The 19,041-nt window shown below is 47.5% G+C and overlaps 1 protein-coding gene across 4 annotated transcripts in view; it reads left to right on the forward strand.

The window, feature by feature from the left end:
* Positions 1–15,337, forward strand: part of UBAP2 (ubiquitin associated protein 2) — a 1,436,418-nt gene extending 1,421,081 nt beyond the window's left edge. For all 4 annotated transcript variants that reach the window (XM_086960301.1, XM_086960303.1, XM_086960302.1 and 1 more), the window contains exon 28: positions 14,192–15,337. In XM_086960301.1, the coding sequence (XP_086816427.1) occupies positions 14,192–14,287 (96 nt within the window). In that variant the 3' untranslated portion in view covers positions 14,288–15,337. The remainder of the gene's footprint in view (positions 1–14,191) is intronic.
* The last annotated feature ends 3,704 nt before the right edge of the window (positions 15,338–19,041 follow it).

A 19,041-nucleotide genomic window follows, 5' to 3' on the forward strand; every position in this document is an offset into this window, starting at 1 on the left:
CCGCCGTGGGTGTGGCCTCACGGGGCCCTATTCTCTGTCTGTGCTGCTCCAGGCTCACATTCCCTACAGGTCCTAAATGGCCCTCTTGCCCAGCTGGTTCGTTTTTTTCTGTGCTCTGCTGTAGGGGCCCATATTGCTGCTATTGACAACAATGAGCCATACCGCCTGATGACTATTGCACACAACCCAGATACAACATCTTCTACTCCAGATTTCCTGCCCCCTGTGTACCCTGCGTAGATTGTTGCTTGGGGCCGCGGGAACTCCCCAATGCTGGGGGCGCAGGCTGCCCTCTTCATCTACTGGAGACATATTCCACCTTGTTTCAGCGCGAGAGATTCTCGAGAAATTCTTCCTCAAAGACTGTGGACCTGTACACCACTGAGAGACCGGGGGTCCAAGCGGGCTCTGGCGGCGGTTTGTCCCACCTAACCGCCCTGCTGGGCAGATCCAGCTGGTCGTTCCCTCCGGAGGGAGCCCCCCATGGGAAGGGATGGCTAAAGAATACAAGGAAAAGCACTTGAATGGATCACCTCGTTCCTCACCGGAAGAACCCAGAGAGTCCGCCTTCCACCATTCAAGTCCGAGGCCACTGAAGTCATCTGTGGCGTACCACAAGGATCCTCACTCAGTCCCACCCTCTTCAACGTATACATGAGCCCCCTCGCGGCCATCGCCCGCCAACACAACCTCAACATCATCTCTTACGCGGATGACACTCAACTGATCCTTTCTCTCACCAATGACCCCAGCACCGCCAAAACTAACCTACACGAAGGAATGAAAGAAGTTGCCGAATGGATGAAAAACAGCCGTCTGAAACTGAACTCAGATAAAACAGAAGTCCTCATCTTAGGTACATCCCCCTCTGCCTGGGACGACTCTTGGTGGCCGGAAGCCCTTGGAAAAGCACCCATCCCGACAGACCACGCACGGAACCTAGGCGTTATCCTGGATTCTTCACTTTCAATGAACAGACCAGTCAGCGCCGTCTCCTCATCCTGCTTCAACATTCTTCGCATGCTCAAAAAAACATTTCGCTGGATCCCCACCGAAACAAGAAAAACAGTCACCCATGCTCTGGTCACGAGCCGACTGGACTACGGAAACACCCTCTACGCAGGTACTACCGCTAAACTCCAGAAAAAACTCCAACGAATCCAAAACGCCTCAGCCAGGCTCATATTAGACATCCCGCGTAACGAACACATCTCTGGTCACCTGAAAAACCTCCACTGGCTACCCGTCAATAAGAGGATCACTTTCCGACTTCTAACCCACGCACACAAATCACTCTACGATATCGGACCAGAATGCCTCAACTCACGACTGTCCTTCTACACCCCCTCCCGCCAACTACGTTCTTCCAGCCAAGCCCTCGCCACTGTACCTCGCATCAACAAGACCACCATGGGAGGTAGATCCTTCTCATACCTGGCAGCTAAAACATGGAACTCACTCCCCACTTACCTTCGCCTTACCCAGAACCACCTAGCATTCAGAAAGCAACTTAAAACGTGGATATTTGACAAGTAATCCTCCTCCCCTCCCTAAGCGCCTTGAGACCCTCTGGGTATGTAGTGCGCTATATAAATTCTTTGACTTGACTTGACTTGAGGCATCCAGCAAACCAAGAAGTACCATTTCACAGCCCCAGGTTAGAGCACGGTGTCGAACCCTGAACCCCTCACCCCTCACCCCTCACCCTTACCCACACCTCTCAAACTGACTGGTGTGGCGGGACCTTCAGATCTACTTCTCGAGTGGTGGCCAGGCAAGATGGCATTCTGGACCTGGAGCAACAGAGGTTGGAGCAGGAGTTGGCGACAGCCTCTGACTTGGACGCAAGTGCTATGGATGTAGTGGAGGAGATGCCGGAACAGGAAGTGGTTTGAGTTGGTGTCTGGCTCAGCCACTGTGGCCACTCTTTTGCATCTTTTCAGGGTGGTGGCACACATTCCATTTCTGGGATGGTGAACAGAGCTGAGAACTTCCTGAGGGTGCATTGCTAGCTTGCGTTGCATACTGGGGATTGAGGGTGGCCCATGGGTGAGGTGTGCAGGGCTGACTGGGACAGGCCAGACAACCTCTCCCTGTAGGAGAGTGGGGTCTGCAATCCTATGGTCACCCCCGATTTTTGCTTTTTGCTTCACTGGTTTACGACTTTCCCTGGCTGTGGGCCTGCTAATCAGACCCACAGCCTAGCTGTTCTCTCTCTAAATTGATACACGTGTACCTTAGGTGCATTTACCAATTGGTACTGGGCCTCCTTATCAGTCCCTGTATCCAGGGCATAGGTGAACCCAGGGCCTTCCAGGGGCTGCAGCATGTATTATGCCACCCCTGGCTGGCCACCCAAATCTGACACAACTGGCTGCACGACAGCTGGGGCAAGGTGGTGTAATCACCCTTTGCTTTAGATATAGTATCCCTATATCTAACCCTAATATGGACCCATGTATTCCTATCAGTCACTCCTATGGCAGGCCTTAACAATCCTGAAGGCAGAGTGCTTGGAATTATGTGAGATGGTGCTCTGGCATGAGCTGAGCCCGTCTGCAGCTTGCGGAACCAAGTCCTAATAGCTGTTCTATGATAACGCGTACCATATACTCTTAAGTGCATTATAATCCTCGCGGTTATTTGCCAACTTTGGTATCGCTTTATCAAAACATGTCGAGTAAGGTGTCATACGAATTGAAATACTAACCCCTCTCAATTCTGGCGATGGGGTTAGCATTCCACCCTTCTAGAGGGACACGACATGTATGTAACTGTAAACCCCAGTTAAAGTTAACTCGAGCCTCAGCATCACAAAATGGATGCTGCCACCACAGACACAAGTCTGACCTCCTGCTGCTGGGAGTCCTTCCAGCGAGGAGAGCTTGGACAAAGGGTTTCCTGTCAGGGGCGGTGCTAGCACCATCCCAGACAGGGTTTTGTGTATCCCAGGTAGGCAGGGCTGAGAGGAAGGTGACTGCAAGTGGCACCCCGGTGCTCACTGTGCATATGCCGGCTCAAACCAGTTCCAGGGGCACACCAGCCCCTGAGCTGGGGAAAGTCCGGACAAGGGAGAGGGGTGTAACCACCCCCCTCCTGGTCCCACCCATGGGCAGGACCTAGTCGCGTGCCAGCCCCTTTTCTTGGAATAAAGGTAGGAGCGGGCCCCCTTCCCAAATTAGATAATTCTGAATCTTTAACTACTTTCCACGAAAGAAACTAGACTTTTTCTGAAGACTGTCCCTTGTGGGTAAGGAGTAGCCACCCTGCACCCGCAGGCACCATCTAAGCATCGCGGTTTGCTGCACGCCCATCCTCCGGATCAAGACTGCCCAGCTCGACGAGACCCGGATTCCCTGGCATCTCTGACCTCTACCTGCATCATCAGCCCAGCTGAGATTCGTGGGTGTGACGAGACCTGAGGGACCGGCCATCTTCTGAAACTGCACAACGCTTAACCAGCACGACCGCCGAGGGATCCTCGAGTGAGTGCACTGGGGTTTGAGAAGCCCTAACCCTAAGCAGCTCCAGCACCGAAGTCCAGCCCCCCAGCATACACGAGATCTGCGTGGGGCTCTTCTGCTCTTTGCTGCTCACCGCGTTGTCCGGTCACTTGCCCGTTGGCTAGTGGCCTTCCTGACGACGTACCACGACGATTACACCGCTGGTCTGGTAGCTCCAGACTGGCCCTTGCTCCCTTCCAAAAGAGGAGCACCCCGGACCCTCCTGGTCCACTCCAGACGCCATCTTGACTCCACCGCGTGGGCTTGCCTTTGCCAAGGTTTGTTGCCCCCATCTTGGGCCCAGCATCGCCGACAGCAGAGACCTACGTGGGACAGCTCGCACCTTCAGCCTGGTCGCCGACAACGCCTCCTAGCCCTTGTGACTGCAGAGTCCAGCGTCGCCCACTCACCTGGTCGAGGTGACTTAATCCGGTGCCATCCTGGTGCCCACACAATCACTGGCTAGTGATTAAGAACTGAGTCCCCTCTGCTTTCAGGTTTTCTCCATCACCGATCCAGGCTTGGATCACTCCGAACATCTTCACTGGTCGCCTGCCAGCAACTTCTTCTTTCAGGCTCCATAGACTACAACAAGGATTCCCGACGTCTTTTGAACCCTATGCAGCCGCAGCCCCTGGGCTAGGTAACCCGAGCATTTAGGTGCTCCAACGCAGGTTCACTATCTAAGTGTCCAGATCCTTTTTCGTTTTAAGTCTATCTAGTCGTATTCGTCCGAAAACAGTGACTTTAGAAATACTAGTCTCCATAGACTTTGTCCCGCATCCCGCGTGAGAGTGCACACTCTGCACCCGATCTCCCTAGGCCTCCTGCTCCTAACCTTAGGGTTCAGTAGTGTAGTCCTAGCGATCCTTAAGCCTCTGGATCTTGTTACTCACCTGCTAGTATTTCGCATTCCACTTTTTGTGTATATGGTTTTTCGTGCCCCTCGGGTATTTGCGTAAATTGTGCAACTTAAAGAATTTTCGTAAGAGTTTTGTATTGTGCTTAGCTCCCTGACTCATAAAGAGTTCAGGGTAGACTTGTTATAAATAAATATCCTTTATTTTTCATAACAACTTGTGTGGTGTCCTTTCACTTGGTGTTCAAGGGGTATATCTGATGGTAAAACAGCTGGCTTAACACGCCCTCTAGAGTTTAGCCTAAAGACTGCTTTTGTCCACGCTACTAGGATAGCTGGTCTATAAGGTTGACTTACAACCAATCATCAATAAGGGTCGTTTGGTATGATACACAGTGGTCACTAGAAAAGTGAGCACTATATATCAGGCCAACTTCTCACACTCCCCACATCCCTTTTCTTCTTTTTTCCTTTTCAGTATTCTGCTTTGGGATTGCTTCAAGACTAGTGGGTGTGATAGATTAGATGTGGAGAGCATCTGGTCTGACGGCTAGATTGCAGACTTTGGTGCTGCAAACCAAGGTTTGAACCTCAGGGTCGTGTCCACATCCTGTGATTCTGGGCCAATCACTTTATCTCCCCATGCTCACCAAATAAATCAATGTGTCCTTTTGTAACGTAACCGGTGCTCATGTACAGCGCTCCAATACCTTTGGGTTGAGATCGCATTAAATAAATCTGCCCAAAAAAAATGTGCCAATAGTGTACCAGTGTGTCTGATAGAGACTACTAGCCGCAGATTCCTTAACGTAGAATTATCCCCAGGCGTGAGACTGGATCCGGAAAACTTTTTTGCCACAGCATCCCTGCGCGCCGGGGGGACGGCACCACGTGACTTCGCCCTGGTGTCGTCCGCGTTCATGACGTCAGCGAGGATACATAAGTCCCAACCCGGCGCGCCTGAGTCAATTTTTTCTCTTTCCGCGTGCAACGCTGATCCGGATTGTGTCCTGGCCTGTTTTTGGGCCTTCTATTCCTTTACGCGATTTGGCGTTAAGTGGAACAGTGTACGAATGCCTTCGGGCTTTAAGACTTGTACCTCCTGTGCTCGTCCCATGTCTGCAACTGACCCTCACCCAATTTGCATGTGGTGCCTGGGTGAGCACTACGACTAGGAGAGCTGCGACGCCTGTCAGTACTTAAAGCCTAAAGTCACGGCGGGAGCGCCGGATGAAATTGCTGTCGAGGTCGGTGTCATCTCAGTGTCCGTCTCACACCTCGCGAAGCAAGGAACCGCCGGTTTCGTCTGTGACAGTCTTTCGCCACGGCCCCAAGGGCGTGGCTCGCTGGCTGTTAGTCCTTCAATTTATCTCCGAGGCCTTGTCCTCAATTCACGGTGGGAGCCGACTCCCCCTGGGACATGCGCCCCCGCCTGTCACCTTCCTGTCTGCCGTTTCCCAGCGCGGACGTGACTAGGACTCCCGGCTTGTCCCAGAGTCCCCCTCGGTCCTCTGAGCAGGCAGCTGCTTCACCAGAGGTCGAGCCGGCGCTGTTTTGGTGCCAGGAGCCCTCCTCCCCAGCTCCAGTGGAGTCACGGGTGAAGGCAGGGACCTGGGGTGCTCTCCTGAGTCCACCTCGGTGCGGGCAGCTGCCCCATCTGAGGCAGAGCTGGCACCGCTCCCTCGCCGTTCTGGCGTCGACCCCACCCTCGTGGAGAGCACGTGGTGGCAGGAGTCGGTCTGGTGCCATGAGTGCCGACTACAGTGCTGGTCGGCGCCTACCAGGCGCCAGTGGCGTACTCCACAGAGCTTTGGGTTCTGGATTCGTCCCCTGAGGCCTCTTTCTTCTCCAGAGGTTGGCCATCTGTTGGTGTGTTCCTCCCCGGCGACAGGGCGCCGTATTGTTGCCTTTTCACCATCATCTTCCAGGGCAGGCTCCTCGCCGTCCCCACGGCCTAAATCTTCCAACGCATCGTTCCGTGGCTCGCGGCTGGCTTTTCCAACAGTTTCTCCTTATTGACCTTCTTACTAAGCCTTCTGTGTTTTTGCCGCAGGTTTTCTCATTTGTCTCTGATACTGGATTTTCTTCCCTAAGTGTGGCCCCATGCTTCTTGGGCCAGGTCCTGCCCTGCGTGGGGTATTTGTAGCTATTAGATAGCCCTGTCTTACACTGGGAAGGTGTGGACTTTTCCTTGTGGGTCCTTTGCCCTTCCTGGCGTTGCTGTATGCCGCTGGTGCGTTTTCTTGGGCAGCTGTGGCGTTGTACTGTGGTGTTTTTGCCCTTGCTGTTTGGCCTGCTCTTCTGTTTGGTGTCTAGAAGGATTATTTTCCTGTGTTAACGACTTGGTTCGTTGTACTTATTCCTCTTATTTCTGGCTGGTTGCTTGTCGGCACCCAGCTGTGCCCGTCTGGACGTTGTGGTCTGGATGTTAGTTTAGGTGCGCTTCATGACGTTCAGCTGCGCCCGTCTGTTCTTCTGGCCCACGGCCAGGTGTCTTGGAGTGAGACCTGGGGCCCCTGCTTCTGGTTATTCGGGAGCCTAATGGGACTGTTTTTCTCTTCCACCTGCCTTATTACTGAGGCACTGTTCTGTCTGGCCTGTTGTCATCCAGCTGAGATGAGTTCGGCCGCCCTCTTCACTGGGTGTCTTCCTGGTGGAGGGCTCTTGCCCTAGTTTCTGCTCTGCTGCTTGGAGTCTCTGGGTTGCTCTTCTTCCTCTGTACTCCCCTGTGCTGCCTGTACCTGGGACTTTCGGTGGAGGTCCCTGGTGCATTGGCTGCTGGCCTCCTTTCGCTTTGCCTGTACCTGGGACTTCCTGTGAATGTCCCTGGTACATTGGCTACTGACCTCATTTTCTTTTGCCTGTGCCTGGGGCTTCTGGTGGAGGCCCCTGGTACATTGGCTGATGGTCTCCTTTCGATTTGCCCTTCCTTCTCCTGTTTGGTAAGGGCGCGACTGCCCCTGGTCGTTGTGACACATCCCCTATGGGGCGGTGTTCTCGGCAACACCGAGGTACTTGTCTGCTTTGGGAGGGACTGGACTCTTTCCCCTGTCCCTGTGGCCCATCCCCTGTTGGGGAGGACTGGAGTTGTTTTCCCTGTCCCAACGATTGGCCCCTGTCGGGGTCTTGGGTTCACCTGAGCTGGGGAGGTTCTCTCGCAGACCCTCCTTCCCCTTGGGTATGGCATGGGTATCTATTCTACGTTAAGGACTCTGCAGCTAGTAGTCTCTATCAGATGCACTAGTTACTTACCTTCGGTAACCATGTATCTGGTAGAGACTATTCTAGCAGCAGAATCCTTCCTGACCCGCCCTTCCTCCCCATTCTGCGACGGCCCTCTTTGGCCTTCTGCACTCGCCTGTCCTTTAAAAGTGCCTTTTCTTACTCCCTAATTCGGGGGAAGCTCGCCTTGTTGTTACTCCATTCTTGCCATTTATAGGCATTTCTGAGCCCCTGCACCCTGGTCTCCAGTGTGGGGTTCGCTCGTGCTTTTCCTTCCTTTGTTGCTTGCACTTCTAATTCTTGGCAGTCCTTGGGGTTGAGGTACCTTGGCTGGGTCTCGACCCTTACCTTTTCGGGCAACTTCTCCCTGCTGGTGTTGTCTGAGGTTGAATGGTTATTGCTCTCCGTTCTGACGTGGTGCCCCCCTTTCTGTTAAGAGTGGTGGCTGCAGTCTTTTTTGGTCTGCTGTGTATTTTTCACATGCTTTTGCCCTGGGGAGGCTGTTGTATTTGTTTGCAGGATTTCTTTCCAGTAGCGGTGCCCTGTTCTTTCATTCCAGATCTTGGTGCCTCAGTGCCTGGCTCTATGCTGGATGGTGCTGTTCCTTACCATTTGTTTCCTTCCCTTCTGTTAGCAGGGTTTTTCACACACTGTTCCAGTATTCTCACAGTTTTGTTGGTGATGGCTTCGTGTTGTGGTGCGGAAAAGTTCTCTGAAGAAATCTGGCATAGGCGCATCGGGGTGGGACTTATGTATCTGCCCTGACGTCACAAACGCGGATAACGTCAGGGCAGAGTCACGTGGTGCCGTCCCCCAGGCGCGAAGGGATGCTGTGGCAAAAAAGATTTCCGGATCCAGTCTCGCGTCTGGGGATAATTCTACGTTAAGGAATCTGCGGCTAGAATCATCTCTAGAAGATACATTGTTACCGAAGGTAAGTTACTCGTACAACAGGTGTGGTAGGGAAGCGTGGATTGGGCTGGACATAGCTCCGCATAGCGACTTCAGTTGCGGCTCCTGGACGCTGCCTTCCCACCAATACTATTGAAGTTGTATGTTGACTGGTGACTGTGAGTAGTTTGAGAGGTGAGATCTTTATAGTGGGGTAGATAGCTTTTTGGGTTGGGTTTAGCAGGATTATGATGATTGGGGAGACATTGTTGCGGAAACCAAACCATATACTGATAAAGTGAAATGCTAACTGTGACCAAAGTCTAGACTGGGTTCAGAAGACTAAGAAGAGCCGGGGACCCAGGGAACCACAGAGGAAAGTAACTAGGAACCCCACTGAGGGGTGTGCAGTCAAGTCAATGAGTAAGTCGCTGTTGCAATATTAAAGAAGAACCTTTCCCAGTGGACCTGAAGAAACCACGTGGAAGACAGAAGGTTGGAGAGCCACTCCACCCGTGGGTAACCTTGGAACCAGCATACTTCACCAGGGAAGCCGGGTTCATAGGTGTGAAGTGGCTTCGGAAATCGCCGTCGAACTCAATGGAGGACTTCAGGAAGATGCCGCTGGTGAAGAAGCTTAAAGGATATTTTTTAATATTAGGTTAACATTTATATGTATTAAAAAATGAAAATGCATGTTTTTTTTTTAAATTAACATTGTTTATTAATTTTAAGGTTATTTAAGTATTTTTAAGTATGTGTTCATTATATTCACTATTTCATTATTTTACATTACTTTCAAGACATTTAAAAAATTCACTATTTTTACAAACTATATTATTTACAACGATATTTTGGATTTGATATTTTTGTACTTACCTGTTTGTAAATAGGAAGTCGATAATAAGTGGTGTCTGATTTGAATCTCGTCTCAGGAGGAACCTAGGAACGATCCATATGTAAACCCTTATGTACCCTAAAGAAAGGGTTGGGACGACTCAGGGGTCCCTCCCAGGGGAGGGGTCGGACAGTGGGGAGGATACTCCCATGTCCTTTGTCCAGTTTTGGGCCAGAGCCGGAGCCAACGGTTTGAACTGGAGTATGCAAGGAGAGCACCAAATGTCCCTTCAAGCAGACTGAGTGGCGCTGGCAAGCGCCTCCACCCTGTCCTAATATACGTAGTCCTGTCTGAGAGGTGGTCACACCTCCCTATGACCGGATACCTATTATCCTGCCTTTCTCTGCTCAAGCTTAGGTCAGCAGCAAGAGGGCAGAATCTTCTCTCTGATCGGCAGCAGCCATAGTTTGCTATCAGGCTTTAGAAAGACTGGTACTGAGAGCACTGAGGGGCTCCCAGAGGGGCTTCACTGTCCATGAAAACATACCTCCCCACACCGTTTAGGCTGCCCCAAACAGTTTATGGTATGGGGGTATGATTCCAACATGTTTGATACAAAGCACGACCGGGTTCATTCCAGATAGTTTAGAGATGGTCATTGCGTAATGACGCATGGCCACTCTTTACATCGTAATGGCTGGTGCACTTAGACCTGGCAGAATTGACTCCAAAGCTTGTAGGGGTGTCCCGCTCATGCATGAACACCATCACACTTAAAAACCGAGCACCCTGCCTTCAGGATTGAAAGGCCTGCCTTAGGGTTAACTTATAGGTTTTAAGTGTGTTGACCTCCGATATAAGCAAACCTATATCTGTTGTAAGTGGTGCTAGCACCAGCTTACACAGCCTGCAGTGGCAGGCCTGTAGTTGCAGTTTGAATGGTCTCCCATGGGTGGCATAATACACGCCTCAGCCCATGGGGCCCCTCTTGTACCTATGCCCAGGGTACGCAGCTAAGGAGACCTAACAGTGGAACCTTCTCAAGGTCAGCACCTAAAGTAAAGTAGCCCCAGATCATGATTGATACCCCTACTGAGTTCACAGGGGTTCGTGTGCACACTGAATAGCACCCACTGTAACAATGCTACTTCCCTAGGGAACTGAATCAAAACATAACAGCACAGGTGCACCACAACATTTAACATGTAATAAATCAATATAGGGTACAATTCCAATAAATCACAGAAATAGAAGTTCGTTGATTTGATTTCTTTAATAGAAAAATGGAGCACCATACAGCCGATGCGTTTTGTCCCATAAAGGGACTTCTTTAGGGCTGTTAGATACAAACATATAAACAAACCTATATATAAGACACATATAGAAACACATATGTAAAAATATATACATATATACATAAGATCATGAAAAGTCCCAACAAGACAACACCGTGTTTTCTTCTTTAACAATTTCTAATTGATGTTGTCTTTGTCTTGTCAGGTCTGTTAGATATAACAACATATACAGACATACAGCGTAAACAATAATTGATATTGAAGTAATCTATTTGCATCCTTCATCTCCATGTTAGGTTACAAAAACCCATTTCCTTAAGACATGATCTAAAGCATCAGAAGAACTTTGAATATTTAAAGAGAGGTCAAGAGGGAGGGTGGGGGAATAGAATGTGAAGATACCAGAAGGGAAAAGTTTGAGAAAAGTTTAAAAAGGTTTAATAAAGTTTAAAAAACGAAGTGGGGAAAGAGTAAGAAGACGTAGAATATACTTAGTGGATTGAGAGAGGTTATATATTTGTGAATAGCGTAGTTGTTTAGTACTCTTTTGGCCAACTGAGCCTTAAGAGGGTTCCTGAGCCCGAAGTAGGCAGTGGTTGCTATTCCTGCTACTGTAGGACATAGGCCTTGAAGAGGCAGCTGTTTAGTCCAGGAGATGGTGTTGGATCTTATTAGCCTTCCATGAGCTCTCCCACGCCGGTTGACGGAATGCAAAATGTTCAGCGATAGCGGGATCACCAACAAGGCTTGGCAAATGCATCAGATGTGTTACTGGTTGAATTGCAGCATTGAGGACCAGCAAGGTCTGAGTTATTCACCTACTAAAGGTAAGTCAGGTCCGGCCCTCAGCAAGCAGGAGAGTCAGCTGGAATCAGTGGTGACCCCAGAACTACCCTTTAGCAGCAGGCAAAGAGAGTCGCAGTGAGGCCTTAGCAGCACACTGAAGGAGGCCCACTGCGCAGGGGATGCAGGGAGGATATCAATTTTGAAGTTGTGGGATGCTAAGGGCTGGGGGCTTCTTGGAGCGCAAAGACCTCCGAACTGGAGAGCCAACAAACCTTGGCAACTGCAAATAGACGTGGTGCACAGGGTACGCAGTTCCCGCAGCTCCATAAGGGATTACAGCCTTCCAAATTGAGAGAAGACTGGTCAGACCTCAGGAGAGCCAATAAACCACCACCTATGTTTTAGAGCCTTGGAGAGTCCATGGGACAGCAGCATCCATACGCCGGTCGTTTTGGTCACAGTGCCTGCAGGTACAGGGAAGTGACTGTCACTCCAAGGGAGGTCCCTTCCAGCTGACCTTGATGCACACAGAGTCCTTGTGACCCTGGAGGATGGATGCACAGCCTTGGAGGTTGCAGGATGGCTGCAAAGCACGGAGTCCAAGTTGCAGTAGGAGCCTTCCTACCAGAAGCAGTTGTGTCTTGAGTCCGACCCAGCCCAACAGCAGTGCCTTCACTTGCTGCACTGGCTGGCAAGTAGACCCTGCAAGGCTACCCAGGTAGTAATTGGCGGTCCCTTACAGGAGATCCCCCCCCCCCCCCCCCACCTCGACCCTCAGTACAAGGTATCATGCAACTAACACTGGAACCAGTGCCCACACATACCTTAAGATGACTTCCCCGCATTTACAAAGCGCAGAGAATGGAGTCTGGGGTTTGTAGGGCTGCCTCTGCTCATGCTGGGGCACCCAAGAACTTAAGAGCTATGCACCTTGCCCTTGGACTGAAGGGCCTGACTTAGGGGTGACTTGTAGGTTTTAAGTGCAGTGACTGGGATATAAGGTGAACCTTATATCTGCTGTGAAAGGTGCATGCTGCCTTTCACACAGACGGCTATTACAGACCTGTATTCACAGTTTGCATGGGCTCCCATTGATGGCATAATACAGGCTGCAGTCTATGGAAGACCCCTGGTGTACCAATGCCCTGGGTACCTTACTACCATATGCTGAGGACTCAGAGGTACACCCGTATGCCAATTGTGAGGTGTGAAAAGCACTTACCAACTAATCTAGGGGAGAGAGCACCAACACTGGAGACCTGGTTAGCAGGATCCCATTGTACTACAGTCTAAACACACTGGCAAAAAGTGGAGGCAACTATGCCAAAAAGAACCTACATTCTTACAGTAACTGACGTCTGCACGCAGTGGTGGAGCCAATATAGGTGACACGGACGTCACTACGGCATAGACTATACTGACAATGTCACGCGGAGCCAACCAACTTCGCCTCCTGGCGTGCAGGAGGTATTGCTCGAAGAAAAATCTTCCATATCCTGTCTGATGCCTGGGAAATTTAAAGGTAAGGAATATGCGACTAGATCATGTCTCTACCAAATAAGATCTTACAGAAGGTAAGCAACTTGTTATTTCCTGCCAAAACATTTAGTGATGCCCCGTTTAGACTTCAATCTGGTTCCTACATTCCTGATATGTACCCCATTGGAGCCAATGCACAGTTGCTCATTGAGGTTGCTAACATTAAAAGCGGTGTCCCTCATTGTCTTCACGTCTGCTCGTTTCATAGGAGAGCCGAAGCATCTTCTTCCAGACAGCTAGTTTTTAGCACTCCAGCAGCATTGGACAGTGCATTACTCTTCCAGTGTTCTTCGGTGCACCTCATCCTACATAAATCGTAACAAAGACCATTAGGTGGCTAATTAACTCTGTGTGGGGTTTCCTGGGACAAATAAGGAAAGATCTGTGCAAAAACGGAACATCTCTAGATGAATCGTCCTTTGTATAAAGATGAGACCGACTCGTTAAGAAACAATCTCCTTGATACCTGCAGGTTCATTCCACCACAGCGGAAGCTGTTACCACTGCGATGGAATGCGGTAGCTGCCATGTTGTGACGTGGGTGTTGCTTGACATGTTCATAAAACACTGCTGCCTGGATATCCAGTGCCGGTGAAAGGGGCAATCTGGCCTTACAGTCATACAGGATTTCCTGGTCTGAGCCATTCCACAGATCCACCGCGTGTAGAGGTACTGCTGTGGTATCTATTCACAAAGCGAGGAATCTGCTGTTAAAAGTATCCATCAGAACAAATTAATCACCTTTGGTAGCGTTTTTTCTAGTGTTTAAATAGATTCCCCACTGACCCACACCCTTTTACTTTCCGTGGAATGGACTATTTTGCTCCATTCTAAAAGGTGCCAAATTGGGGATCTGCATGTGGTCACATTCTGATTAGTAAGGCTCTGCATCTGGCGCAGATAGATATCAGAAAAACTGACGATGACATGTAAAGATGCCTGTTATATTGTGGCTCTGACATCACTTCCGGGGATGGACCGACCAGATGCCAACCTGCACATTGCCACTTATCAATGCATGAGCAGATTGCTGCGGTCTCAGAGTACAGTTTGGTACCTGGGGTTATTCACAAAGTAAGTATTCCGCAAAAAGATAGGGTATCCACAAGAAAGACTTTTACCCAAGGTAAGTAGGCTGTTTTTTATGATCATTTTCAGAACAATAACGTAAATGTTGCTGGTAATTAGGCATATAAGAATTTCCCCTCCCATGTTCCTACTAGAAAATAACCATTGGTGTAATCTTATTGTTTCACAGGGTGTTTCAGGACAGCGCAGTCAGTCAAATGCCATGCAGCAAAAGTCTCAGGCTAACAAAACTGCCTACGCCAGTTCGCCGTACTGGACAAATTGAAACCTTTACTTTCTGGAAGTTCAGAAGAGTGCGTGTGGAAGGAAAAAGAATTTAAAAAAGAAGTGGGCGTGTGTCCATTCCTGCAACCCACCGTTTATTAGAAGTATATTTTACAAAAGAAAACAACTGTGATCAGCCAAATTGTCTGTGCGGGGAGAAAACTGCAAACATATTCTCACGTGTGAATATTGCCCGCTTTCTTTTTGGTTTGCTGTTGTATGTAATATATTTATGTATGTATTTGTAAATGTAATAGAGCCTAAATGTGGTTTTTCTGCATTTTGCAGCATTTTTTTTGTAGGGGGAAATTGACTGACCATCTGCAGCAGTGCATATATATATAAATATATATAAATATTTTTTGTTGTTGTTTTTAAGCTCTATGGGCTTTATATTGGGTCAAAAGGAGGACAAAAGTGCCATTTTTTTTTAAGCTGGAGCCTGTTATTTAAATGCACTTAGTTCCAGTAGATCTGGCAGAAAAATCAAGGTTTCTGTCTAATGAAATACATCATTTCAATTGTTGAGGTTTTTTTGTGATTTGTTCCCATTCTTTTCTCCCTCTTCATCTGGAAGCTTCTATTAAAGACTTGGTGGTCGCCTCACAGTTATGTTACGCACAGAACCGTCACCTGTTTATTTTTAAACTTTTTTTAAAAAACAAAGAAATAAATCTTTAACAGTTTGTTTTTCTTGGTTCTTAGCAAGATGACATGAGACTGCTTGTTTTTTTGGGAATAGGGCAGGGTTCGAAGGAGACAAAATGTCTGCGATTGGTAGCTAAAACTCTATCCTTTTTCGAGGCAATTTGTATCTTGCATCTAAAAACTCTTCCTAACCCTCATCCATGTCTCAGCTGTGCAAACTACACTCCTGAAATCGAAAATTGAAATATCAGCATTCATAAGACCAGAAAAGGAAAAAATACCACAGCGTCCACAAAGAAAAAAAAACTTTTTCTTATTACCCTGCACTAATACATCATGAATGTTTTAGAATTTTAATTTTTCTACCCCCTTACTCCACCTAATAAAGTTCGGAGAGGTTATATATGGTTTACTGTTTTTCATTTGGGTCTACGTGAGCTTATATGCATGAAGTAACTATCTATGATTGTCCATAAGTGAATATTCTTTAATATTGAATAGTGTTGACTGGACCTGCCCGCCTGCAGGATCCATAAGCACATTTTACTAAACTATAACGTTTTTTTTATAGAAAAGCAGTTGGTTTTTAAAATGTAAACATAATTTTAAACTCCTTTTTACAGGCTGTATTGGCGCTAGGGGGAGTGCCAAAGACTTGATCATTGAAAGATTATTATGCACCAGATCTACAGCATAGGTCAGAGTGCAGAGGAAGTAGTCTTGATGCATTTGTGGTGCACAGTTTGGACATAAGGCTGCACACACACTTCCCTCTCTTTTTTTTCTTTGACAATCAAATGTCTTGCATGTTGGCTCATAAATGACATCCTTTTCCAAATTTAGATAGGCAAACAGTGGTGAAGACCGCATCTCTGAACCTAGAAGGGGTGATCCCCTAAAGTTTTAAGCTGTTACACCGGTGAATAAATCAGTGCTGTTGTTGATTAAAGAATCCCTTGTGGTGGCAGACTTTAAGTATGGTATCCAAGTCGAGTTTGCATGATTCGGTCACCTTGGTATCTGAATTTTCAGGATAAAGTAACAACGTGTTATAAAGTATTCAGTAAGATTTCTTTGCAAAGAATTATTTGTGCTCTTTAAAACACCTCATAGTGGGTACTCGATGCATACATTTTCTGGGTCTAAAAGTCCATATGTATATTTTATTGTAACTGTTTACCGATGGGATTATTCCTGCCTTGTCTGAAAGGTTAATATTGGACTTCTCAGTTGGTTACAGCTAATGGCCTTTCTCCATAATTGTGAAACTTTGAATTGAAGTGGATTGCCTAAGTATGGGATGCATGACATAGCTTTTCTCCAAAAGAGAGCAGCCGGGAGCTTTTTAAGCTGGTCCTGCACACGTACTCCCAACCGAGAACTAAGTGTAATCGGTCCGTGTGCAGTTCGTAAGTTTAAGTAGGAGTGTTCAGGTCTATGAAAAAGTGCCCTCACGGACCCCGAAGGATGCAATGCTTCATCATATGGGCCTGCTCCTCGTCGTGCTGGTGCTGCAATGCCCGACACGCAGCTGCGAAGGGGCTCCTTGGTGGAGATTTTTTTGGTGAAGCCATTTGGTGCATGTGGGTGTGTGGAATAAGTAGTGAAGTGAGTGCAAAGTGGTGCTAAAATGGTTTAGGGATCCCCTATTGCCTACATTTTATTCCTCGACCTCTCTAACCTAACTAAAAACAATGACGCCCTAACATGGTACTATGATCCTAAAGAGCCTGTGTGGTGTTGAAGGTTGACATGTTTCTAGCCTAAGGTTGGTTGCCCCTAACGGGTCTAGTGGCAATTCATCAGGACCAGTGGTCTCAGGAGATTATGGTAAATCAGTTGGCACTAAAATAAGGACCCCACTGTAAACTAATGAATGTTCCTATGACAGGAAAAATGCAATTGGCAATACAAAATCACTAGGCAACATACTGGTCAGATACTAATAAACTCAGACCTAAAATAGAAACCTGATGAAAGAACAGCTTAATGTACCAAACATTTATAGAAATATGTCTCCTTTTATTATTTATTCAAAATATTTAAAAAGGTGGCAAAGTTTCATCGAACATTTTTAAACATAACAGGTAAATGTGTCACTTGCTATACCCCAGGACTGAATATCTATGGGTGATTTTACGCTTTTGAAGTTGTCTTACAAGCCTAGACACCAATTGCTATACATCACAATATTCATTACAGTGTGATAGATATCACAAAACATTAAAACAATACAGACGTACAGATGTTTTGCCACACTAAAGCAAAAGAAATGTATATAAACATGCATTCAAATATAAACAATGTGGATTTGATTCTTGGATGTATCGGCGCACGTTTCAGTGAGCGTGCCCCCTTAATGTGACCATCTTCCTCGAATCAGGCCTTTTCAACGCCGTCTTTAATGGATTAAACAAATACTATGGCACACAGTCATGCCACGATGTACTGGTAGATAGTTATTGTCGTGGAGCTAAAGCAGATACCTGTCCTTGGTCATGCACGTAACAGTCTGAAGATATTTCAAAAGACTGCTAAATCTTACACTACTACAATGCGCCCAGCAGTGGAGATCGTAGCCACACGAGCGGAACAGACAAGACTTATCATGGTCTACGGGACTCTCAGCTCTATGAACACAAAGAACTGATCTCCACAAAGTGACTTACGCGATTTTTCTAACTATCAAACTGGAACTTACACCTGTATCATCCTAACAGTCAGCATCTTAACTAATAGGATTTTTAATATAGCCACATCGTACCTGCTTCGCCTAAAAAACAAGAACCTCTCGGAAATAAGACCTGTGCATCCTCATATAGATTGCCTTGAAAAAGCCCCCAGAGGGCGAAACACGTGTCGGCCGAGCCAAGCTGGATAAAACTTTTTAATGTGTTTAAAATAAAGATCTTGAAAGAACTACATACGGTTTTGGATCCATGCTTTGAAGCCTCCCTATTACTCATGAACTGACTGTTGAAATTGGTGAAAAAGAACCATAATATTAACTTTGCATTTGGAAACAAAAAAAGAATGGTTGTTCCTTGACTCTGAACTTCAAAGAGGGTGCTTGGTGTAACTTGATCTTCCTTTGAGTACTACTACAATGCTGGTGCACAGAGTACAAGGAATGTAATAGTTACCAGCTTGCGAGTGAACACCAGGTCCGAATTACCTGGTATTGAGCGACCTGAAAGAAAAGGATGACAAAAACAACTTTAAAGTGCTGTGTGACAGAAATACTCCGCGAACGTAATGAGATTATGTGAAGTGATCCTAGTATTGATCAAGTGATAGTGCAGCATTCATTGACCTTGAGGAGGTCTCAATTTGTGACTAGTTCGTGATGCAAAAATGTGCCCCAATGGGAATGGCGAGGTAGTCCCCGTGTGGAATATTGCCCTTAGTTTACGTGGAGCTCAAGGAATGTTGACGTGACCTGCTAATCGCATTAGAAAAGCAGGAACTATTGCGGCGTGTTCTTCCCTCATGCGTGTTTCTGAAACGGGAGCTTCCTTGTGTTATTTCAAGGGGTAGATTAATCGCTCTCCGAGGCCGCAAATAAGAATCACCAAGACAAAACACATAATGTGGTGTGACCAGCAAGTCACAGTCAAGAACAGAAAATCATGCGGCATGTATTCGATCTCTTATGTGTCACAATACAGTGTTCAAACAATCGGAAGCCCGATGTGACGCGCTTCGAGGAAATAGGTAAGACACAAACCAAAACAGATTATTGCGCCAGCAAGTGGCATGGAGTCGCTCTCCTATCCCCAATCGAGGCTTGGCATTGCAACATCAAATGAATGGGGCAAGGGCCCATCTGCATACTACAACTGTTGCAGTGCTTGAAGCATGGAAGGTTTCTACGAATTTCCTAAGCATGCATGGTGGTATTATCAGGTAGACTGCTGAGATCAGGTGTGCGGAAATAGATTGTATTGTATAGTCTGGTTGAGGTGTGCGGAAATAGATTGTATTGTATAGTCTGGTTGTGTGGTTGTGCATCCTCACCATGTAATACACTGAACAACCCCTTTAGGACCCTTGGGTTTTGTTTGCAAAACCTTCAGCTCAACCCCGGGTAGCAAGTGTAAAGCCTTT

Source organism: Lissotriton vulgaris, chromosome 3_1 (assembly GCF_964263255.1).
Source record: "Lissotriton vulgaris chromosome 3_1, aLisVul1.2, whole genome shotgun sequence".
NCBI classification, from domain to species: Eukaryota; Metazoa; Chordata; class Amphibia; order Caudata; family Salamandridae; genus Lissotriton; species Lissotriton vulgaris.